Genomic DNA, 26,144 nt, shown 5'->3' with positions numbered 1-26,144 from the left:
AACTACTTGACTCAGTATGAAATTGTAGTAGGCCCTGAGACTTTGGAGAATAAAAGGCACACATGAAGCCATGACCTTCATTGCAGTAACATTTAATATAATATTTCTGTACAGGTTTAGCCAAAAGTTTTAGTCCATCTTTAGATTACAACATCATTGTTTTATAACATAAGATCAAATTAACCATCTGACACAAACATAACACTAGGGGGGGAAACATTTGTTTTTCTCCATTTAGGTGTTTCCACAGTGTCCCCCTTCGTCAATACAATGTACCATTGCTTAAAGCGTAACTCTAGGGGAAAAACATTTTTCTTTTTAGGAGTTTCCACAGTGCCCCCTGACTATCAATACAATGTACCATCTCTTAAAGCATAGCTCTAGGAGGGAAAACATTCTTCTTTCTAGGTGTTTCCACAATGTCCCCTAACAGGCAATACAACGTACCATCTCTTAAAGCATGGACTTCTCATTTAGCTATGATTCAACTAGCAAAAGTTGAATAGTTTCTGCATTTCCACAGAGCAGACACAAAAACACACACAATCTTTAGTTGTTACATCAAGAAACGCACAAACACGAAGTCTTATTTAAACATCACAATAATAAATTCATTTTGTCCATTAAATATTTTGCAGGTTTTCTTTCTTCTCCAAGTCGTGGGATGATGACTATATTCAGCTGCTTGTAAGGTGCAGATGAAGTAATACACAATAGGACAGCATTTGACAATGAAGTTGCAGTTTGATTGACATTCATGATTCAGCACGATATCTACATGAAATGGTCATATTATATAGCGGGTCAAGAAATGGTCTTTTACTCATTAGGCACCAATGAATTCATATCCAGAGCGTCTTTTTCTCCTGCATAAATAAATCTGCATGCAATAAAATATATTTGTTTAAAGCAGCCATAAATATATATATATATATGTATATTTTAGAGAAGCGTAGCGTTTGTTCTTTCTTTTTCAACCTTTAGAATGGCAGATTCTAAGCACAGCAGATTCTAAACGCAACGCAAAAGAGCCATCAAATCTGCTTTTATACCGTTGTTAAGGAACCCATACAGCACGGGATTAAGGCAACAAGACAACATACCAAGCAAATGACAAATACAGTACACCAATCGGAAATGCCTGTTAGACAGAAGGCCAGCATTAAAATCAGTAACAACATGGAAAAGATGCAGAGGCATCCAACTGACAGCAAACACAATTATCAGTATGGTTAAACGATAGACGACTCGGCGAGATCTCTTTCTGATCCTGGAGATGGAGCGGGATATGGTCAGCATTTCCGGCTCTTCTAACTGCTTTTCTTCAGGTTTAATCACGAAGCAGATGGGCACCCCTGGTATGATCTTACTAGCATTGGTCAGCTTGCACCTCTCAGGTTCTGCTGCTTCTTCTTCTTCTTCTTCGATCTCTTTGGGAGGTACCTCTGGAGGAGGAGGAGGATGGCGCAAAACAGGTACGACGCATGACTTTTTGTTGTACATCTTGCGGTGTTTTCGGCTTAATGTGTAGCTCCATCTTTGGAACTTGGGGAGCTGAATATGGTGTCCACTGTTCTTGGCTGCATAACCTTCCATGTCATCCAAATCATCGTCTCCATTATTAGGATCACTCAGGTCATTCAGCTCATTCATCTGCTCCATCTCCTCCATCTCAAACATTCCATACATTGAACCCAACTCCTCGATCTCCTCAATCTCTTCAATTTCCATTTCCCTCATTCCTTTCTTTCCCCTCCTTCCCCTTTTCCAACTCCTCCCTCTCCTTTCCTTCGTGTCTCTCATTTCATCCCTTGGGTGTCTCATGCCCCTCCTGCCTCTCATCTCTCTCGGGTCCCTCATCTCTCTCGGGTCCCTCATATCTCTCATGCTCCGCATGTCCCTCATGTTTCTCATCTCTCTTGGGTCCCTCATGTCTCTCGGGTCCCTCATGTCTCTCATGCCTCTCATGTGCCCCATGTCTCTCATTTCCATTGTGTCATTCATGTCCTCTATGTCTTCCACGTTCCTCATGTCCCTCACATCCCTCACCTCTCTCATTTCTATCATGCCTTCTATCTCCTCCACATTCCTCATGTCTCTCATATCCCTCACATTCCTCGGGGTATTAATTTCTTTCATTTCTATCATTTCAGTAAGGTCCATCACTTCTTCAACATCTTCCATGTCTTCTAGTTCTTTCACTTCCAGCATTTCTCTCATTTTCCTCCGCCCTCTCCTACCCATCCTCTCTCTCCTCTCTCTCCTCTCTCTCAGTTCCCTCTTCAACTCCCTCAATTCCATTATGTCCTTCATGTCCATTGTGCCTTCTAAGTCTTCTATGTCATCCAGGTAATCATCATAGTCATCTTCCATGTCACTCGGGCCCATCATCTCTCTTGTCTCTCTCATATCCTTCATCTCCATTGTCTCGACCATATCCTTCTTCCCCTTTCTCTCCTTCTTCTCTCTTTTCTCCCTCTCCTTCCTCTCCTTTTTCTCCTTCTTCTCCTTCTCCTTCTTCTCCTTCTTCTCCCTCTTCTCCTTCTCTTCAAGCCTCCTTTTCATCTCCCTAGTAGACATCTTGCAAGTAATGCTCCGGCAAACACTGGTATGACTCACAATCAGACAAATCAAGGGCAGTATGTACTGAACCACCAGCAAACACAGAGAAAAGGCAATTCTGTACGACTCCTTCGGCCAGGCCTCAATACACACATACTTAGGGGCCGTGGTATTTGTGCCATTATTCCCATTGGGTTCTACAAGCCTGTAGAAGATGGGAAGAGGGGAACAAATCACAAAGCCAATAGCCCAAGAAAGGCCAACCAAATAACAGCCTTGTCTGATGGTCAAACTTTTGGAAAGGGGATATTTTATCCTTTGGTACCTGACAATAGCAATTGAGATTAAGATTAAAGTTGAAACCAGCACCGATGTACATTGGAGAAAAGGCATAAGACGGCACATGAGCTCACCAAGCACCCACTGGTCCAGCAGGAGAGCAGACAGTGTGAAGGGTGAACAAAATAGCACGACCAAGATATCAGAGAAGGCCAAATTTCCAATGAAGAAGTTTACAATCGTCTTTTGTTTACATTTTTTCATGAGGGCCATAAGGATAAGCATGTTCCCCATGAAACCAAGCAGACTTATGGTCGAGTACAGCCCAATCACAAAGACCTGTACATCATCTATCCGGGTCTTATTACCACCACCACCCCAATCAGGATCGTAGGATGCCGTGGCCATCTCAGTGCCGTTCTCACTTGTGAGAGTTCGATTATCATAGTCCTCTGGTTCTAAATCCATGGCGTACCCCTGCTTAAAACCAGAAAGATATTGATTAGTGATATGCAAAAGAAAAAAGCTTATGGGACTACAAATCTAAATCCACAGAGTGAAACAAAACTTTTTAATTCAATTCTCCTTCCATTGTTTTGTTAAATTTGCAGACAAAATCACTGACAACTTTTAACTCATCCTAAGTGTAGCACTACATATGCCAAGAAAAATCATAGTAAGTTCAAGTCTTTCATCTTTTCTAATGTGTGACACTGTAGCATACATCGTTGTCTTTTGAATTATATAGGAAATTATTCTGAGTCTGTGTGTGTGTGCAGATATGTAAGAAGGTAATACAAAAAGAGATTTTTCAGGTACTCATTAAGATAGTTCCATGGTCAAAAGAACCAACACTTATAGGTCCCCGATAGATAAATTGACTTTTAGAAAATCAGCAAATATCTATTTAAATCAGGACCTAGATCAGATGTCACCTCCTTGCACACAACTGATGCTTGGCAAATGTTTGTTGCACTGGATTCATAAAACCTTCTGTGATCCTCCCAAATCCGATATGATCTTTCCCTCCATAGAACTCATAACACTTGGTGTTTCTTATATAGCATTTATCACATTCTGCATGGTATTATAGCTTTTTCATGTGCTTGACTTCGACCCCTTACTGAAATATATAAGCACTTTGAGGGTTGGAACAGAGTCTTGTTCATCTTTGTTTCCCCCAGTGCCCATAAGTGTCATGTGCAATAAATGGATGAATGGATGGGTGGATGGATGGATGGAATCACATAAAAATACCAATAACATAAACATTATCAGATTTAGGCTATGTCAGTACTAAGGCCTGAAAAACAAATTGCAAGATGGCAAAATCATCAGTGACTGGTCTATTCAATCCATCTTGATGTGTTAGTATGATCCATAAACAATAATTTTGTTATACAATAGTTTTTTTGTTGTCTACATATCAATTTCAATCAGTCAAAAGATTACTAAATTAGTTAAATCTGAGGCCTTAGTGGGCCTTTAACAAACTCTGCATATTCCTAAGCTGTATTCCTATGCTTTTATTTGAACTTGTATAAGAAAACCAGGCCATCACAAAACTAGATACAAAATTAACATCAATATGATTCCAATACTTTTTTAAGATTCCAAGTTAAGTTAATAATGGTACATTATTAAAATATGTTCTTTGAATTTTGTATACATTGTTCATATGAGTAATCCTAACAAGTGGAGAACTAAAACTGCATAAAACATATCATTCCAATATGAATGAGAGTTAGAGGGAGAAGGACAATTCTCTTTTTATAACACCACCACCTTGCTAGCATCCATCTCCAAGGACCTCCATGTTATTTACACTGAAGTCACTCAATAAACATTGAACAAACAAATTGAATGAGTGATTTGCCTTTACAACATTTTGATACATATAGCTAGCAAGAACATTTTAAAAGAAGAGACTTCTGAGTCTACTAATGTAAATGGTCTTGCTCAGGTTATAAAGCAAGCCAGTGATGCATCCAAAAAGAGAACGAAATTCTTAGTCCAATAAAGTCTCCACTCCTAGGCCCTGATGCATTGGTATATCCATAAACAAATGACATAGACTTCTGTGTTGCACACATTACTTTGAAACTTCAGAGGATCCAGGATCTCATCAGTGTGGATACTCCCTTCAATTGTGAAGATCGGAACCTATCCATGCCTTCTTATCCTGTATGATTCTTGTCCATTTGGTGCACTGGATTGGAGGAACTGGGTTCGAAATCTGGCTCTACCACTTACTACCTGTGTACCTTGGGCAAATCACTTACTTGTTCTGGGCCTCAGTTTCCTCATCTGTAATACGAGGGGGTTAAACTAGAAGACTTTTAGAGGCTCTCCCAACTCTGAGTCTGTGATCTCCTGAAAATCCTCCATAGAGAATCTCCAAAACAGGCAGGTGGCTTTCTTATAAGTCTTTTAACCATCTGAGGGTATCAGCACAACACTGGGGCTATCTATCTTGTATCCTTCCCTCTTTCTTTCTTGGACAGATATCCCTTCTCTGCCATCTGTGGGTTGATGCAATTGGAACAATGTTACCTGTAGGCAGAAGTATTTGGTGGATTTCACCACATATAAGTAATTCCTCTTCCATTTGGATTTCCCATGGCATCCTCTATGATGGTGGTGAACACCTTTAGGGAATACAACAGAGTCTTCCTATTTTATGTCTCTCTTCAGATTGCTCTTTAAAGGATTATTAATCAAAGTTATATCCATAGTTGTATCTACCAAGGAATCTTGTATGATTGTTGTCATATTCATGGTAGATACTCTATTATAATAGAGATTTAAAGCTTCTGTTTTTGTTCTATTATGCCAAATGCTTTAAAAAAAAGATCAACAAACAATAAATAAAGTGGGACCTTGTCACATTTTAGCCAAATGTGTGAATATGAAGATATAGTATGTGCAGGTAATCCTCTGCAAAAATCTTCCTGCTTTCATCTCATATTTTCCTGAAGTATCTCTTCAATATATTTAGATTGACACAAAGCTGGGGTATCTCATTACTGCACTGAATAATAATAAGGATTCAAAAAAAATTATAACAGACTAGATTGTTAGGCCAAAGAGGAAATTTCATATGGATGAATGTAAAGTCTACACTTAAATAAAAAACTCAACTTCCTAAGTACAACATCTGGAAGGTATGGTCATACAATCATACTATAACCATTTTCATTCACCTAAGACAAGATCTGGGGTTTTCATGAACAGTTCTGAGTACTATATTTTAGGAAAAACATTAAGAAACTGAAAAGTATTCAGAGGAGGGCACACAGGCTGGTGAAACCTTTGATATTATGCTTTCTCATAATCAACAGAAGGCATCTATGATGTTTAACCTGGTGGAGAAAAAAATTTGGTGGTGGAGGGAGGGAGGGAAGGAAGGTAGTCCCAATAGCTATCTTCAAGCATTTGAAAGGCTAACATGTACAAGAGATATTAAACTTATTCTGCTTGACCACACTGAACAGAAGTAGGAGCAATGAATAGGAATGACAAGGGAGAAGAATTAGACTCAATCTAAGGAAAAACTTCCAGATGATAGAGTGATTCAAAAGTGGAATGAGTTGCCCCTGTTACAGATGTTGAAGGCAAACCTACAAACAATAATTTGTTGGGGATGCTCCAATGTGGTTTTTCAGGTATAGATTGCGCCAGAACAAAAAGGTTCTTAACCTTTTTGTGTATATCTCATGGACCCCATTGGCAGTCTGGTGAAGCCAACAGACCTCTTCTCGGAAACATGTTTGTAAATGCATAAAATATATATTATTACAAAAGAGATCAATCATATTGAAATGTCATCATAGTATTTAAAACAATTTCATGAACCCTAGGTTAAGAACTCTTGGGGAAAAAAAGGGGGCAGCTAGGTGGCGCAGTGGATAGAACACCGGCCCTGAAGTCAGGAGGACCTGAGTTCAAATCTGGCCTCAGACCAAACACTTGACACTTACTAGCTGTGTGACCCTGGGCAAGTCACTTAACCCCAGTTGCCTAAAAATTAAAAGACAAAAAAACTCCTGGACTCTTCTAACTCTGAGGTTCTATAATTTTATGAGATCATTTTCATAAGGATTTTAGAAAGATGAGAAATTAGGCATATGGGTCAGCTGCTGATGTCCTCCTGACCACTGTTTGGGGAGAGGGGGGAACAATACTACCTGTGTAGAGCTTTTTTCAATTGTTTGCTCTTTTTCATCCTATACAACACCTTGAAAACTGAGCCAAGTACTCTTGCCTCCAGCACAGATTTCATCTGTATTCTGTGTACCTGAATCTGGTCCAGTCACTCTTCCTGAATTCATCTTCTTAGGAACCATTTCTACTTCCTTATATAGTCCTTCAAGTACTAATGCATTTAGAGTTCCTTTGTGGTGGCCCCACTGTCATTGACAATAACAGATCACTATAGAAACACTGACAAATCAGTTCCATTTTCTACGTGGTGCTGTCCTTCCCATTCCATCTATAAATGCTTTTGAGATGTCTGTCTTAATTGGTACTCACACCCAGCTTTCTGCAATCTTGTTTTCCTCTTCACTGCTTTTCGTTTTTTTATGAGGTAATACTCCTCATAACCTTGGGCCTTCTTCCTTGTAATGTTTTACAAATAAATTTGTATGCTAAGCTTGTGTTGCCCTTGGCTACCATGTTTTTCTGCTTGGCATGAGCAAGGGGATCATAGATTTAGAGATTAAAAGGGACTTAAAATAGTCCAACTCACTCATTTGATAAATGAGGAAACTGAGGTCCAGAAAGTTTAGGTAACTTACCCAAGGTCACATTGATAATAAGAGGCTCAGATAATTTCTGGGCAGTTTGAGTCTCTTCATTGTGGTTACTGTGTTAGATGGGTTAAACTTCTGTAAGAAATGGTCATTATCAGAGTCTATGTTTTTACCTCTATCTGTTTCCTAGTTTTCAGGGTCAAACACTTGCTGAAATAGATCAGGTTAGAGCTGTTATAATTGCATGCACTGTCTTCTCATCCTTTTTATCCCTTCACCAAACAAAATTTAATTTGGCATTGATTGTGACCTTTACTCCAACTGGTTGCTTATTGACTGCACACACATAGCTGATTTTAAAATCATTTTCGCGTTTTGCAGTCTACGGGCTTTTGGTCTTTTCAATTTCTTAACCCTGAAAGACATTTTTCTAGCCTATTTTGCCACCATCCTCCCCTGTGCCTACCTTCCCACTGACTTTACCAAGTATCAAGGTATATGTGACTTGGTTTGGAGGGTCCTGTCAAGCTCTTCATAGAATCTCTCTACCTCTTCATCCTCTGCAACAGATGTTGGTGCAGGAGATGCAATTATCTTCACGGTGTTCTTGTTTACACTCATCATGAGCACTGCAAGGCAAGACGACCAAGTTTCCCATGAAACGGTGTTGCTTACGGCCTGTGGTGCACAAAGAAACCACCTCCACCAACTCCTTTATTTTCCTCTCCAAGGAAAACCTGTAAATCATCCTTCCATTTAGCTGAAATTTCTTTACATCTCATGATTTTATTCATAGTGAAAACGTCAACATTAGTGTTTCAGTTCCTCCAGTAGTATATTAACTGATTGGTTTTAGACAAAGACCTCACAATTAGAGTACCCAAAGTTAAATTAATGCTTATATAGATGGTCTAAAAACTGTGATTCTTAGCACTCTCTTTTCCTTTTTTACTATTCCACCATCATCACTGCAGAACAAAAAGCGGGTTACACAAACCGAAGACCATTTTGTATGTTTTTTTTTAATTTCATGGGCCAAGTTGTGGCCAGGAAATTCATTTCCTAATGACCAGCATTCTTGTGATGAGCCTCTGTGGAATTAGTTAGTCTGAGTCCCTACAACAATCAAGATCCCAGTGACAAATTGTTACATATAACATAAGAGAAGTCATCTGGAGAGAAGGGTGAACTTGGTTTGGGACCTTCTGATAGTGGAATGACATCCTACTACATGTACTGATTCTATAATGAGTTACTTTCTGGAAGTAAATTGCTCACTAGTCAGAGACAATTTAACTCATAGACTCATTGTCACTGCTTCAATGTTTTTTTTTTTTTTGAAGGTATGACTGCTTCTCATATCAAAAAAAACTTAATAGGCTAAATATTTCTGAAAACATTTCTATGGACCACATATATCTAATCTAATATAAGGATTGCTAATCTCACTTATTTGAGTTTTAAGATAGCCCAGGTCCTGGTCATACAAAATACAAAACTGGATATTTGTCCTAAATTATGTAATCAAACTCATTGAGCAATTCCTACCTCTGTACTTAATTTTTTTTTTTTACAAACTAAATCTGGCTTTATTCTGCACACCAACTTTAAATGTGTTTATACTTAACATTACACCCCTGATGTTATTTCTGTGAAAAGAGTAAAATGAGAGGTAGATTGCTTCTGTTCTAGTAGACTCCCATGAATTCACTATGCCACCTTAGACACACTGCTCTCTTAAACTGTCTGGGCCTCAGTTTCCTCATCTGTAAAATGATGGGTTTGGATAAGATGATCTTAAAAGTATTTTACTTTGTTATTAATCTAAAGTGTTTTCAGCCTCTAAACATTCTATGTTTCTGTTAATAGCATAATTCATTGATCATCAATGAATTTATAAACAGTAATGAATTGAATACTGTTTTAATTTCATTTCCCAAATTAAGCTGACCTTCTGGACTTGAACTAATTTATGATCTGCCTGATATTCAATCCTTGCTCAAGTCCTCTTTTTAACAGGGTTATTGCTCCTTTTTTTCTTTCCTTAATTAATTATCTAGAATGAACTTATACTGTGTTCCTAGCTTTTAAAACACTAAAGAAATGAGCTATTATCTAGATGGTGGGTTATAGTCAGTAATGGTCTTTTTTGTACCAAGTCAAGCAAGAGAGAAGTGGGGTGAATATTCTGCAATTGCTGAGGTTACTTATGGAATGCTTGGGTTATGTGATTTGGTGGTGTTTGTCATACAGACACAGAAACATTAATGGCTACCATAACTAAGGTAGAAGAGGGAGATTAAAATGTAGGGTGACTGTAATAATAAACAATTTGGCTTAAAACACAGGATTCAGATTACAATCAATGAATGTGGTCCAAGAGGGAGTCTAGCTTAGGGTCCTCTCCCCACAAATGGTTAACTTCACTAACAGTTAAGCATTCTAGCTATTATATACTCTAGTTTGTGAAACATAGCTGTTTTCTATTAAATGAAAGGGCATAAATCCATCTGTCAGTGTTTTCAATGAAATAATTTGAATGATGGAATGCAATTTATTTATTTACTCTAATCATTTTAATATCTTGAGGAGAAAAACAAACTTTCTCTCTCTATATATATATATATGTATATATATGTATATATATACATATATATATATATATAATTTTTTTTTACCAAATGCAAAAGCAAGCATTTTAGTTTTACTAACTTGAAAAGCAAAAAAATGCCAAGCCAGAAGACCTGGACTGTAGTCTCAGGTGCACCACTTGCTTGCTGTTGAATTTTGATAGTTAACCTCTCTGAACCTCAGTTTCTTCACTTGTAAAAAATAAGAATAACAGCTATTTCTGCCTGTGTCACAGAATTTCTGAAAGGATCAAATGAGATAATGTGTAACAATGTACTTTAAAAACTTCAATGTACTATACAAATGAAAGCTATGATTATTGTTGTTGTTTCCCAGCCATCCTGAGCTAGGCTGAAAATAGCTATTCTGAAATAGCTGCAGAATTCAGGTTATTTTTAGAAATTTAGAAATGTCAGGTAACTCTACTCGACTTCCTTTTCCCCTCCCTGTCAGCATGGTGTAGTAAGAAGAAGATTGTATTTTGAGGAATGAAAATGTAGATACAAATTCTAATTTGACATCTATAAGCTATGTGACCTATGACAAGCCACTTACCTCTATGATCCTCAGTTTCCACATCTGTAAAATGGGGATAATAATACTTACACTATCTACACCACAGAATTGTTGTAAGGGAAGTGCTTTGTATTCCTTAAAATCTGCATTAATGAAATGTTAACATTGAAAATTAAACAATTATTAAACAAATGATATAATTTAAAAATTTCAAATATAAACTATATGATCCAGCATACTGCCATGTCTTCTGAAACATAATTATGGAGCTGAACCAGATTTTAGGTACCTTTAATATATTGCTTTAAAGTGTGTAAAGCATTATAAGGTGCATTATCTGAATTACTTTCTTTGATGATTTTCCCAACTCTGCATTATCCCTACCTACGTATAACAGAGGGTGGTTCTAAAGGAAGAATTTTGTGAAACCTGAAGTGCTATATAAATGTGGGCTATTATATTGCCCCTTTTTGGACCCACTTCTGGTTCAAAAATTAGGTGTGCCTTATACAAGTGAATGCAAGACAAGTTAGAGGATAATTTATTTTATATTAAAATGATTATTTTTAATAGCTTGTCCTCTATTTCAATTTGTAATGGTGAGGAGAAAAGCGCATTGGATTTTTTTTTTTATCAATAGAAAACCTGGGTTTGAAACCTGGTTTTACTACTTATTAGTTGAATGACATTGAACAAATCACCTATCTTGAAGGTGGTCCCTTCCTACCCTAAATCCTAGGATCATATGATATTTGGAGTTTTCCAAGATTTCCTTTTAAACATGAATACTAGAAAAAAGGAAAATGAAGAGGCAGGAGCACCATTCATTTTTTTTTTTGAATTTTTTTTTTTGAAAAAATTAGGGAAAGATGAACATTCTCCACTAAAGTACTGTTTTAGCGCTTCATTGTGATCTGGATGTGTGATGGACTTCTAAAGATCATGCCAGTAGAGCACAAGCTGGAAAGCATAAATCCTACTATGCCTCAAAGGTTTCCACTATGGAAAGACCAGCCTAGCTAAGTTGGAAGAGGCTCATCACCAGGAAGGACATAGGGGGATGAATTTCTCAGGCCAAAACAATTCACAATGCCTGCTAATGTCTAGAGAAGTGACAATCTGCTAAGAGGTGGTAGGGCACACACCTCCAAAATCAAATTCTTTAAGAATGTCTTAATCTCTCCCATCCCCCTCTTCCCCAATTAGTTCTCATTGCTATATAGTTTCGGTGCTTTTCCTTCATTTACTCATCTGTAACCTATTGTATTCCCTATTGTATTGTACAAGGCTTCTTCACAGTTTCTGTGTGTCACGGACTCCTTTGTCCATCTAGTGAAGGCTATGAACCCTTTCTTAGAATAGTATTTTTAAGTGCACAAAGCAAAATACATAGAATTACAAAGGAAACCAATCGTATTGAAATACAATTATCAAAATATTTTTAAAAACCAAGTTCACTGACTCTAGTTTAAAAATACCTGCCTTAATAGAATGTAAACTCATTTATCAAAAAGATCATCTCAATTTTGAATTTGTAAACCCACTTCCTAATGCAATACCTTTCACATAGTAAATACTTGTGGAATAATTCCAGAAATATAAAAAAACAGATGCTTGTGCATATGTGTGTACACACATCTATATATACATCTGTATCTACACACACACACACATATAAATGTGTATACATATAGATGTATATATATATACAATCAAGGGTTCATTGCCAAACTCAATTTGAAAACTATTCCTTAAATTAAACATTTTTAAAAATTTTTTTAAATTAATAGGATATGGGTAAGAAACCTGTGATAAAGTTTTCAATGTTGGGGGAGGGGATAGTTAACCTTTTTTTTTTTTAAATCATGGACTGCTTTAGTAGCTTATTGAAGTCTATGGACCACTTCTCAGAATGTTTTTAAATGCATAAAATTAAATCCATAGGATTATAAAGATAACCAATTCTACTAAAATAAAGTTACCAAAATATATTTAAAAAAAACCAATTTCTTATACCCCAAGTTAAGAACCCCTGGTGCCAACTGAAGAGAGCTAATATTAAATCAATATTACTATTAAACCAAACCAATTAGTTTTATGTCAATGAGTACCTGGAATTTTTACTAATAATGGGAAATGGAACTGGATTATTCCAAATTATAAATCAGACTCCCCAGTTAAAATCAGAGATTTTTCAAGCTCTATTAACTCATTACAGTCAATAGCTTGATAGTTATTGATCCAAGTGCTCTCTTTGAGGTTACTAATAGCTTTCTTATCACTATAATATAGTGATATATATATATGTTAAAATGACCTATCCTTATCACTGTAGGTCATAGACCCTAGAGATAGAAGAAATCTTAAAGAAAATCTAGCCAAACTACTTCATTTTACACATGAGGAAACTGAGGTACAAAGCATGAAATGGCTAACCCAAGATTAATTTGGCACAATATATGCAAAATTACAATGATAGCTCACATTTGTACAATGCTTTAGGTTTTACAAAGCTCTTTCCTCTCAACTCCGTGAGCTAGATATTTCATATATTACTATTTCTATTTTAAAGTTGAGGAAACTGAGGATCTAAAAGCTGACATGACTTATCCAGGATCACATAGCTAGTGCCTGGTACAAGTCTCCTGACCCCAAGGTGAGTAGTTTTTGTTTGTTTGGTTGGTTGGTTTTGGTTTTTTCTGTTTCTCAAGTTTTCTATGATTACCCTAGTTGAACTTGAACTTTTGGAACCTCTTATATCACGTTCTTTGTATATCTTTGTTCTTTGATTGACTTGTCAATCATTCTTCACATTTTACTTTATATTATCCTTTTGTATGTGTGCATGACCCCTAATAGACTGTCAGCTCCTTGAGAGCAGGGATGGTACAGAACACATAGCTAGGCACCTTGAACATAATAGGTGCTTAATACATTTCTGGTGAATGCTCTAAGTGAAGCAATTATAGTACTGGAAAAGGTTCATATCAAGTCCTTCATGTTTTGGAAGGAGTATCCTTCAGATCGTTGGGATTATCTGTCCCAAAAGATAGAGAAACTAGAATATCACATGTACAAAAATTTTACCTCCTTCTGAAAGGCTTCTCTGATTAGCCCCACCCAAATAATTTTTTGAGCCTGTGTTTTGTTCAATAGACACTTTGTTCAATTTATAAGTTTTTTTTAATCAAAGTCTTTTCATTAATCTTTTCATGAAAGTTTGTGATCTTAAAGTCCCTTGTCTTGTAAATTGGTATTTTAAACAAGGGAAATTATATCATAATAGAAAAGGAAAATTTTTCATTTACTCTTGTAACTTAGAAAAACTTAAAAGTTTTTTCTCTTAAATTTACCCCATGACTTGTTCTTCCTGAAAATTATAGTTTAGAAAATCAACATGGGAAAGGTCATTCTGGTATTTTTTTTTAACAAAATCTTCTCTACCACTATTCAACCATCAGAAATTGTCACAATTATTGGGGTGGGGGCATTTTTGCCATATATTAATACAACTATGATGAAACAAATATTTTGAAGGTAATTAAAATATTATGATAAGTATATGAACTTTTCTGTACAATTTGGGATTTAAATACAAGAAACATCACTTCAACAGCAATTTGTCACAAATACTAGTACCTTCATGTATATTGACATACAATTTCCAATTTCCCTTCTCATTTATGCCTTTTATTCCCTACATTCATAATCACCAGCCTGAGAAAACAAAGTCAAGACAATCAGACACTATCATTTTAATCTTCAGACAATCTTCACATGCTAGCTTAGTACCAGGACATTGCTCAGTTTACATAGATCCTTCAATATTGAGGAGAAAAAAAAAGTCTCAGGCATAGGAAGAGATCAATACATAGTTGATGAATGAATGAAAGTGAAAGAAATATTTTAAAATCACCTTTAAACTGTGGCTTCCCACAGTTGTATTTCAATATTTATGAATGAATCTATATATGATACTGAGATGAATGGGGTTTTCCTGATCAGAACCTGAAAAAGCTTCAAGTATATCATAAGAAAAGTTAGCACTGAGAAAAGAATCAGACTTGAATTTACTCAGAAACTCTGATTAAGCAGGTTCCTATGATTAAGATAATTATTTACTAGCTATAATTATTATCATAAAGAATGTCAAACATGCAAAAGTAATTAAATATATTTCATTATTTCCCTTCTGATAATTACTTCCATTAATAAAACTATCAAACATTAGCATTTTACTTTATCTGTCTACAGAAATCCCCAAACCCTTATGCAGGCATTTTTTAAAAGGTAAAACTGATGACATTTAAACTGGAAAAGACTTATACAATTAGAATTACCAGCCACCACCTCCTCTTACCCTTCCCTCCCCATTTCTAACAGTATACCCTTCCATATTTTAAGTGATATTTGAAATTTCAATCTGATTGGAAGGCGGCAGCATTTCTATTGGAGAGCCTTGGACTTTCAGTGAGTTTACCGGCTCTTGCCTAATTCCATTTAAAGAAATACTGAAAAGCTCTGAAGTTTTTGGTTTGAGTTCCTTATTTCACAATTTTCGTGTGAATTTGTGTGCACCCTTTGCTGCTTTGTAAAGCAAAACAGACATCTTATGAAAGCCCTTTCCTATCCTGATGCAGATGCTAGACAGTTTTTCAGCTGGACCTACTAGAGAGGAACCCCTGGAGGCTTGGCACAGGGGCGCCGGATGGCATTTTCAGTTTATGTGGCAGAGCCAGACTGGAGGGGGGGGGCGGCTAAATAAACACAGGCTGTCATCGGATTAAGAGCTGGACGGAATCTTAGAGGTCTCCAACCCGTTTATTGCATGATAAGGAAACTGAGGCAGAGGAAGTGTTAAATGACTTGCCCAAGGTCACAGAGAGAGTAAATACCGTATTTTCTGGTTCTAAAGACAGCGCTCATGTCGCTGATGGCCAGATGACCTTTTTACTGGGATTTTGTATTTAGACTGCAAAGAGGGGCTACTCTCACTAAGACAACTTCTGTCAACCCTCCCTTTCTTCCTTGAGGAAAAACTGCTACCTGCGCTAATAGTGTTCTTGGAACTCTGACGCTCCCGCCCAGCTATCGCAATTGGTGAGTTTGAGGGCTGGTGCGATCTTCCCATACTGGGATATCTGCGAACTGGTTACTTTTCCAGCCGTCTCTCGCTTTTTTCCTCATTTGCCTCCTCGGGCAGTCGCATCCCTCTTTTTCCCCCCAGTTCTCCTTCTATCCTGGTCTCCCCTCCTGCCAGAGCCCAAACACCCGCCCCCGAACTGGCAGAGGGGTGAAAGCCCAGAGCAAAAGCTGTTTCTCCCAGGCTGTAGTGCCTGCTTTCTCCCTCAGTGGTCCCGAACTCCCAATTCTACCACCTTCCTGGAGCCCAACTCCCCAGCCTCCTGCCTGCCTGGAAGGTGGGTGGCTGGTTGGGACTCACAGGAGACTGTACCTCGAAGCGCCCCCAGCCGCTCGCGAGGTCTTCCAGCTGCCCGGGTACCGGATCCAGTGTAGCCAATGCGCCTTCGCTCCCGCGCTCTCCAGGAGCGAAGACAGCTGGAAAAGAAGCCGGAGAAATAGGTAGTAGGAGGGGAGGGGAAAGGGAAGGGAAAGGGGTGGAAGGAGAGTGGTGGTGATGGTAGGAGAGGGAGAAGGATGTGGGGAGAAAGACGAGGAGCAGGGGATGATAAAGAGTAGGGGGAAGAGGGGAGGGGGGAAGAGGGAAGGGGGGGCGGGACAAACGGAGTGGAGAAGAGAGGACCAGAAGGAGGGAAGGAGGAGGCAGAGGGGAGGGGGAAAGAGGAGAAGGGGGGGAGGAGGAGGGAGGGGGAGGAGGGGAAAGACGCACGATTTGGAAAGGTGTCTCTGCGGGCGCGATCTTGCTGCCCCGCCTGGGACCCTCAGGGACCCTCTGTGGGGCGCCAGCTCTGCAGTAGTCACTTGCCAAATCCCAGCACCCTGCGGCTGTAGCCGCGGCGGCAGCCTCCTCCTGAAAGCCTGGGGCTCTTGTGAGGAGGCTGATGACCCAGTCGCTAAGGAGCTGATGCTCCACTTATCCCGCTCAGGGGGTTCACAGGGTGCTTTTGGGCAAGGGGAGTTCAAGCCCTTTAGGTGGTCACCTCCCTAGGGCGACCTGCGCAGCACACAGCGCTTGCCTCTGCATCGCCGCGCCAGGAAGAGTAGTTAACCTAACTTTTCGGGGCGCTTGCATCAGGGGGCTGTTGTGTGCCCCCACACGTCCCCCTGCTGTTCCAGTGTCTACATAGGATACCCTCATCTACTCGCCAAGGCGGGATTCCCTAGTGCCTTCAGGCATCGAGAGCAAACGCTCGTGATTTCAGACATTTTTTCTTAGTTTTCAAAGCGCATCAATAGCAGGACCCCGCTTTCTCGTCTAAGCAACCGGGGTCTGGCTAGAACACGATGGGACGGGATGCGGGGGTGCATAAATCATGCTTTGGTGAGGGTCTGGGGTCAGCAAATTGTTCACAGATCCCTCACACCAGCGTAGTCGCGCAGAAAGTGCTTCCAAGGTGGGATGGAAGCTTGCCGGGACTATTTCCAAGTGCAAGTTTCAGGGTCGGAAAGCCAGCACAAAGGAAAAGGACCAAAAAAAAAAAAATTATATTTGGGGGTTTCGCAGAAGTCGGCCAGCTTTGAAAACTCTTGCCTAGGTGAGGGTTAGCTGTTGTGGCTAGTCACGACTTGGCCGGGACTTTGGAATAATGTTAATGTGCGTCGGTCAGTGCGCAAAATGAGGAGAGGGGTCTCGGGTGGGTATCCCAGTACCATAGGATTTATAGTTGTAAAGGAGACTGGAGATCTTCTCTTCTATCCTGCATTCTACACTTGAGGAAACTGAGGTCAGAGAAGTGAAGTGACTTGCTGCCGTCCCCCAGATAGCGGGCGTCAGAGTGTGAAGACCCCTAGTGCCAATGAGAAAGTATGGCTTGTTTTCCCCATTAACTTTTACTAAGAGATGGGTGCTATATGGTACTTAGGTTCTGAAGCATGCTATACACCGTATGCATTTACCATGTGTATGTAACCTCGGGTAGGGAAGTCATGCTGTTATGCTGTCAACCCCGGGAGAAATATCCCCTGGGGGAAAATGCAAAGTACAAAACCTTCTTTGGGGGCAATTCAAACTGCTGCGGCAACGCGTTCTTACCGAAGAGTCGTCGCAGCATAAGGAGTCTCTTGTTACTTGGTTAAGTGGTTACCATTCCCCAGGTCATCCGTGGGGACCTGTCAGATAAACCATGTAGAAAAATCCAACTTTATGACTTGATATCTGATCAAACCAAAGATGTGGGAGTGAACTTTTAAACACCACTGCATGACACCCCCCCCCCGTTTTATAAAGTTTTATTTCTAGTAAGCCCCCTGTCTCCCACAATCTTAACAGTCATAGATCAGAATTGGCAATGAGAGTAAGGGTTGGTGGGCTGGCATTGATAAAACCACCTGCAGAATCAGTGCTTGAAATGCATGCAAAGAGAAACAGAGCACCGGTAGTCTCTCCCTATATTATACCAGGATTCAGCTTGCAGTCTTTTGCCTATCCCTGGTCTCTCTCAGTATACTGCTTTGCCTTTCATAAAGATTTTTTTTTTTTGGTCTGGAATCTAATTGAAAATCTTTATGTCTTCCTCCCCTCCAAAATATCTTCATATGTAACAAATAACTTTAACAACCATTTGGAATTTTTTTAATCCCACTAACTTCCCAATAAATTTCATCATAATCACCTAAAGAAAATACTCTCTATCATAGAAATTAGAATATTAAATCTATAAGCTAACATTCCCCCTTTCTCATGCAACTTTTATTTTGTTGGTATGAATCTTTACAATAAAGCAACTGTTATTAATTAATTCAATTCAAATCAATTAATATTTATTAAGTGTCTAGTATGTGCCAGGCACTGTGCTAATTAGAGCATTAAAAGGAAAGGTCAACATAATGAAAATATAAATTAACTTACCCACTTTTCCCAACACAGAAACATATACTTTTGAATAATTGAAATGATCTAAATTGTGATTCCAAATTAAATCTTTAAATAGGCACTATAATATGGTTTGTTTATTGTACATAATGAATCAAACTGTTAAGAATTTTTTCTCAAAAAAACTTGAAATTTGTGAATTGCAAGATTATGCCAAATAAGTTTTTTCTTTGCTTTTCCCCCATGTTTCCTTGAGGATTGCAAGACAAACCTTCGGCATTTGTAGAATTCATTTTGGAAAAGTTTTATATAGTAAAATTCAAATGAGAGAAAAGGTACAGAACTAATAATATTCACTTTTCTGCCCTCTATGTCCACTCAAGGCTTAGAAAATTCTTATTTGAAAAATTAAGTTGAATCCTGTTTGTCCTGCAAGAAAAAAAAAAAAGTAGGTAGCCCTTTTCCAGATGTTCTGATTTTTCCTGAGATAGAAAAGTAAACTTGGAAGATCTCCTATTACCTTTGCAGGTAGCTTTAGACCCTTAAGAGAAGTAGAAAAGATTCACAGTATTTTACATGATATTCAACAAAACATACTCAAAATTCATATCTGAATTAAATTTATGAGTAACAGGGCCCACAGCTTTTGTCAAATATTTTATTGCATTTTAACACAACTTGAAGACAAAGACAGAAAGACCCTCTTAGTTTAGGGATCTTAGTTATGTGATCAGAAACTGGACAGAACAATATGGTACTCTGAAAATTATTTGGTAGGCTAAGAACTGTTCCTAGAGGGAAAGTCTAGAATAATGGATAATAGAAACCTGGGTTCCAATCCCAGCTTCAACATTACCAGCCCTATAACCTTGATAAAGTTATTTAACTTCTTAGACTTAGTTTTCTTATATGTAAAATAAAGGTTAAAAACTCTTAGACTATTCACATAATATGAAGGGTATTTTAAAAGGCATTACATAAATTAAACTTCTACTATTGTCCAATAATTTTATCATTGCCAAATATCCTCAGTACTTAAAAAAATGAAGAAAAGGCCAATGCAATAAGTAATCAAAAGATAGTTTTTTACAAGGATTTTGCTGTACTTACCCCTAGGAGACATAACAATTTGTCTTATAAACATATATATGTAACCTGTCATATATGTAATCTGTCTTATAAACATATACATATAATCTCTAAAATCCACAATTATTCTAGTTTATTGGAATGGATAGAATTTCCTTAAAGACTTTCCCTCAAAAAAATACCGTATGTGCTTAGAATTATTTTTCTAAATAATCCAGTGTCAATTCTATGGATCTGAGCACTACACATGTTGCATAAGCTTCCCCCAAAAAATAACAACCCAGGAAAAGAGAACCTCTTCACAGTCTTAACTTTTTTTACAACACCATAAAAATTAAAAATAAAGCACTAAAGAATTCCCATATATAATTTACAAATATTTTTTATCCTGCAATCTCCTCCACAAAGGATACATTATTGGTATATATTATATAACATATACATATGTATCCATGCAGGCATGTGCAGTAAAAGAGATTGGGGATAGAGGAATAGTTTGTATGTATGTAATTAAGCCTTGTATTATATTACTCATATGTCTCTAGATAGTAATGTACATGCATTTATTTCCTATATATTTTATACAAAAGCATATCAATATGTACCTATATATAAGATTAATCATTGTAATACTTCCTTTTCCTGAGTTTGGGATTGGCACTAGACTAGTTATTTGATGAAGAAAAAAAATTACTTATTGACTTTGATTTCTATGCTTTTCCCCTTTCCTCCCCTTCTCTGCTTTTGCAAGTATTTCTTGTAGATGAAATCCAAAATTGCATGAAAAAAAATTCCTGCTACTGAGCAACCAAAAAAATCTATTTTTCAGATTTTTTTATCAGTGTTCTTAGCTCATTTGTTTTTCAAGATTCATATTTGCAAATGTTTTTAAAATTTGGTTGCAAGTCTAAAACTTTCTGCCAGACTAAAAGTAACTTAATTATTTACAAGTGGCAAGAGAATTTTTTTCTTTCTTTTTTCTTTCTTTCTTTCTTTCTTTCTTTCTTTCTTTCTTTCTTTCTTTTCTTTCTTTCTTTCTTTCTTTCTTTCTTTCTTTTTCTTTCTTTCTTTCTTTTCTTTTTTAGTTTTAGTTTTGATTAGAGTGCTAAAAGAAAAAAACATGGGCAGAGATAAGAACTGTTGAAAAGATAAGCCAGAGTCCAAAGCTTGATATTGTTTAAAACAATTTGCACTTCCAGAAATACATTGAGTACATATGTTTACTCATATCAGGCTAAAATCACATATTTAGAGCTGGAAGGGACCTTGGAAATCAACTGGTTCAGTTCCCTTACTTTGTAGTAGATTGTGCACCTAATTAAAAACAAGCAACAGACATGGTCCCTAACTTTGAGGAGTTTCCAAGTATCATGGGGGAAAACAGAAGACATACAAAAGAAAAGCTCAAAGGAAACAACAATGAAAATATATGTGAGATATATTGTATTAGAAACACAGTGGAAAATAGTGCTGTAAAGACATTCAGAATGAGGTCCTTGAGTAAGCAAAGCAAACAGGTCAGATTATCCTGGGATTTTGAAAAACTATATCTATCTATATAGATATAATTAATTATATAAAAATATAATTATATTGCATTTTTGGAGAAGTAGTTTGGTACTGTGAACTGAGCACTGGGATCAAGAGACTTGAGTTTGGGGTGGGATCTGACTCTTTTCCTGTTAGAAGGTATGACCTTGGATAGATATATTGTCTGACCTTCCAGAATCTATGCTTCTTCTTTTGTAAATGGAGCTAATACCTGAACTTCCTACCTTGCAAGGTGGTTGTAAGGATCATATGGGATAGGCTGAGTATTATATAAACAATGTTTTATAAATGTAGCGAAATGCTAATAAAGATGTAGGTTTTTATTATTAATTTCCTCTTTTCATTGAACATTAAATTTGGAGTGACTACCTTGGAAGTTTCTCCCTGGTTAGTCCATTATGTGGCCAAATGTGAGATCTCCATGATAGCTAGAGGTAACTTTCTTTGCTGCTTTGCTTCAATAAGAAGGATTAAGTGATTATTTGCCTTAAACAGAAAAAAAGTAGTGAAGTGGAGTAACTGGGCAGAGGTTAACTTTAGTGTGTCCCAATGATACATCTAGTCCCTTTTGGGACTCTACTCTTGGTACACAAGATAGTCCATCCCCCAAACAAGGATTAATTTCTGTATACTCTTTAAATGGATATCCTAGGAGACAGTATCAATATATATCTATTGAGCCTTCTTCAAGGGGACTGGCTCTAAACTGGTTATTTGAAAAAAAAATCAAGTAGACTAGTTATTTGATAAAGAAAAAAAATGTGCTGAGGCTACTGAATAAACTCAAGGTCCTAATATTCTTTTGCCACCCATTCTAAAATTGAAAACACTAATTCAGGCACATAAAGAAGAGAATAGGGGATAACCAAACATATGGCTGTAAAATATTTAGCCATATTATTTTTCTTAAAGCAAGGCACCCTTTCATCATTTCAGCTCTAAATAAAACCAACAAATATTATTTGGTCTCTCATATACATAAGGGAGATGCTTTTGAGGTTGAATATGTGAGCATGGATGTGCTTGGTATATCATTTTGAGTCAACTAACTGATTGATTTAGCTATAATAAGTAAAGTTAGTTAGAAAGTCAGTCAAAGCAATTTTTTGACCGAAGCAACCCAATCAATTCAGGCAAAACAAGTCTAGAGAGACTCATCAACCATCTTCCAGTATACTGATATAGCCCAGACTAGTTTCTACCATCAATAGCTTCTTCATGTGTAATTTTCACTGCGTCGGTCCCTTGGCTAATCATGCTCCTGTATCAAAGCCTAACACCATTGTTGTCTTTCATCTCTGCAGCAGAGATCCATCACTGAGACATTAAAAAAAAAGTTGAAGGGAGAAATAATAGCTGTGAGCACAGTGGCAAACTTTCGATTAAAGTGGGCACAGTCCATCATAGGGTAAATAAAAATTATTTAGACTCTTGCCCAAGAAAGGACAGTCAGACAGGTCCTGATTCAGCTTAAAAATGCCCAGGAAAAGAAATTTTCATAGAGGATAGACCAGTAGAACCTGAAGTTAACAGAAAGAGGGAAAAAAAAACCTTCTTAATTAAGGCTATCAATGCATACTTTGGCCTAATTCAATTTAATTCTGCTGTACAAGGTTTGGTGGTCAGACTTTTATAAACTTTACAAAGGAAATGCTCTCTAAGTTTATGCAGAGGTTTTAAGGAGGTTTTTTTTTTCCTTCCCTTTGCAGACGTACCAGGAGAGGTTTTTATTCAATTTATAGCTCCAGAATGTATGTTGCCATACACTTTGGGGCTCCAGAGTCTGATGGAGGATTTGCCTGAATGTTTCTTTAGTCTTAAAGAAGTGAATATTCTTGCTCTAGAAACAAAGGACCTATTTAATAGCCAGTTGCTTCAGAGCTCAAAGTTCCTTATTTATGTTAACTCTCCCATACCACCTCAAGGTATAGATATACTGTGTTATTCTGCATCCAGTTATTGAATTATTCTTATTTTGCTAATGAGAAGTCTTAGGTGACTGATCTCTCTTGAGGATAATACTACCAATGGAGAAAGGCAAATGGATTTCAAAATATTTCAAAAGACTAATTTTCTCAGGGTATGAATAATCTTTTGTCTGAGTATATCAGTCCATTTCCACCACAAAATTTCATTCAGAGAAAATAACATTTTGGTACTGGTTGTATTGCTTCCAAAGTTTAGTGATGGAACCAATCTATAACATTAATACTTCATGAAAAGAGACTTATCCATTTTGTTTAGTTGTGAATGGAACTTTTAAATTCACTTTCAGTGAAATGGCAAGAAAAGAGCAACACTGCAATGATTTCTCTCTGCCTCTCAACACCATGGGAATATCTAGAAAGTCAAATAATCACCAAACTGTCTTCTTGAACCTCAAATATTTATAGAAATATGGCAACATATCACATAAAAAGTTACATTCTTAGTAAATAAATAAATTACTTTCCTTGAAACTTATACCTTAGAACTGAAAACTACCATTGAAATATGTTTCCCTTTCAATGATGGAAATTTGGGGTAAGACTGCTTCAAAATCTAGAGACTATGAGTTAAGGAAAGAAAAAAATGGAAGAGTATAAGTTGAGTATCTAGTCTTAGAAAACTTAAGGGTTCTCAAATGTGCCCTGTCTTTTTGTTAATTATGAAGGCGTTTATGGCTACAGCTAGGATTTTTTTTAACCTATTTAACCCTTGCCTGGATTTTTAAAGTTCCTGTTTTATCTCTAGATTTATGTATTTTTATGCTCACATACATAATACTATTGCTGTTCTTGTACATAATCCTATTTTTCTATTGCATGAAAGATTTGTCCAGTTGCAAAGGCATGAGAAAGATTCTTGTAGAACCCTCCCCCCAAAAAACATATATATATGTCCATGCATGCATACTCATCATTATCTACATAAAAAAATTTACTTACTGAAAATCTTCAGTACGTCAAGGATGGTAGCTTTTTCCAGGTGAGCACAAATTGAAGTTCCTCCATGCGTTATTAATGAATATCATGAGATGCTTTGGATAAGAAAGGTCATCACCCAGAGGTCATGAACCTTCTGTTGAAGGGCCTTTATGAACTGTTAGTTAGGTAGGCTGGTCTTCCTAAGAGAGATCCAGAGTCCGGGGCTGGGACCACAAGCCTTTCTACTTTGGAAGGACCTGTCAGATTTAGCACTACACTGACTTAGTCTTTGAAACTATATATACAAGCTATGAAACTTAGAGAGTTGTTTAATTATGGACTGGGCTTAAAAAGACAAGTAGGATGTCTTAGCAATTCAAAACTGTAAGAGTCCCATATCTCTTGGAAACTTTTTTTTTTCTGGTTTGAAGATATAAGTGGAACTTAGAGAACCACTAAAATTGGGAGGATTTTTATAACAGAGACAGCCCTTCACTCTCAGAGCCTAGAATGCCACTGTGGGCTGCAAAGTCTTTATCAGCCAGCCTTTTCTGACAATTCGGTTTCCTAGAAGTTTGTTTTAGTCATCGGGCATTAGGACTTCATTTTCGGCATGGCAGACACACATATTTTGACTTTTGCTACTGGAATCAAGACTTGTCAAAAGCCTGCCGTGGTTGCCTCAGTGATAAGTCAGTGAGTTCTCAGGCTGCACTAGGAGGGTCTTGCCGATGGAAGTGTCTTCAAAGTACAATCGGCTCGCTTCTCCTCAATACTTGGTAACTGTTGACCCCAGGAGGAGCGTGTTAACCCTTCCTGCCCAGAGAGGGACCCCTTCTATTTACAGTGCTACTCCTCCCCCCAAAATAAAGCACCTATACTAAAGGACAAAATCAAGTTGGTGCCCTATCTTTACAGCTAAGAATGTGCCCTAGGGTCAGTTCGGCCTTCTCGGTCTAAAGGAAAGAGAGGTGATGTCCTGGATCCACTGCCCTTACTTTTCAGGGTCCGTTTTTTCTCGGCTAGGAAGTGGCGGTCACAGTGTGTGTGACCACCTTACTGACCTTGACCGAGAGAGCCTCGGAGAGCCAAAGGCGTTTGGGGCTTGACAGCCGAGGGGAAGTACGGTATGCAGAGGTGCGATTGCAAGCAAACAAATCTTATTTACTATTATCCGTCTGACAATTCCCCTGGATTTTGCGGTCGGTAAACACTCTACTATGCGCATCAAGTTGCCCAGTTCTTCATAATTTCGGCCACAAGGTGGCATCGACCTGCAAACAAAATGGAAATACAGTAGAATTTATTAAAATCATAAATTTTCTTCCTAATAATTGCCTGGCTGCCTCTGAGTCAGGGGGCTGTTGATGGTTTGTGCCCATTTCTCCTACGTGTATTCATGTATGCTCATATCTGACAACGTAGGTTCTCTACTTATTTGCATTTCTTTCAGAATTCCTAGGCAACCCTCCCCCTCCCAGATATGTACTTTAAAGTGGGATGTTTGTTGCGGGATCTTCTGGCATCACTCTGTTGGGTGCAGCATCATGCGATTCTTTGGCTAAGGAGGAGTTCAGCTTTAAGAGGGCGTTCCCAAACCTGTCCATCAATCTCCCTTAGGCTCCCGAACTGAAGAAATACCCCGGGCTCCCTACTCCCTTCTCCAGTCCTCACCATCTTCTTCTCTTGGAAAGAGCTGGACAGATCTTCTTCAAGAGGAGGTAACTCCCGTCTCCCTTCAAAAGGGATTGAGGGAGAGCGGGGTGGACGGGCGGGATAAGCAAAGGCAAGGGAAGGAGGGGAGAGAGTAGATTGGCGATCTCTAGGGAACGGTCTCGGGATAGCTAAAGTAGGATGAAGTTGGGAGTTGGGGGTCTCTTGGAGCCTTAACTTAAGGGTCTA

At 37.9% G+C, this 26,144-nt stretch overlaps 1 protein-coding gene across 2 annotated transcripts; it reads right to left on the bottom strand.

The window, feature by feature from the left end:
* Window positions 1-91: 91 nt before the first annotated feature.
* On the bottom strand, window positions 92-25,508 carry NPY5R (neuropeptide Y receptor Y5). 2 transcript variants are annotated; one of them, XM_027866884.1, is made up of 6 exons: window positions 25,307-25,508; window positions 24,264-24,442; window positions 17,917-17,993; window positions 16,198-16,301; window positions 8,062-8,224; window positions 92-3,318 (listed from the first exon to the last, which is right to left on the bottom strand). In XM_027866884.1, the coding sequence occupies exon 6, from the start codon at window positions 3,307-3,309 to the stop codon at window positions 1,012-1,014; it is 2,298 nt and encodes a 765-aa protein (XP_027722685.1). In that variant the 5' UTR covers window positions 3,310-3,318; window positions 8,062-8,224; window positions 16,198-16,301; window positions 17,917-17,993; window positions 24,264-24,442; window positions 25,307-25,508; the 3' UTR covers window positions 92-1,011. The 2 variants fall into 2 exon arrangements, with proteins under 2 accessions (XP_027722685.1, XP_027722686.1); XM_027866885.1 differs by lacking the exons at window positions 16,198-16,301; window positions 17,917-17,993; window positions 24,264-24,442; window positions 25,307-25,508 and having other exon boundaries at window positions 92-3,321; window positions 8,079-8,111.
* Window positions 25,509-26,144: the final 636 nt, after the last annotated feature.

The sequence above is a fragment of the Vombatus ursinus genome, unplaced genomic scaffold (genome assembly GCF_900497805.2).
Source record: "Vombatus ursinus unplaced genomic scaffold, bare-nosed wombat genome assembly UNPS02014784.1, whole genome shotgun sequence".
NCBI classification, from domain to species: Eukaryota; Metazoa; Chordata; class Mammalia; order Diprotodontia; family Vombatidae; genus Vombatus; species Vombatus ursinus.
Note: the sequence above shows the minus strand (reverse complement) of the source record. Positions and strands in the feature narration are given on the sequence as shown.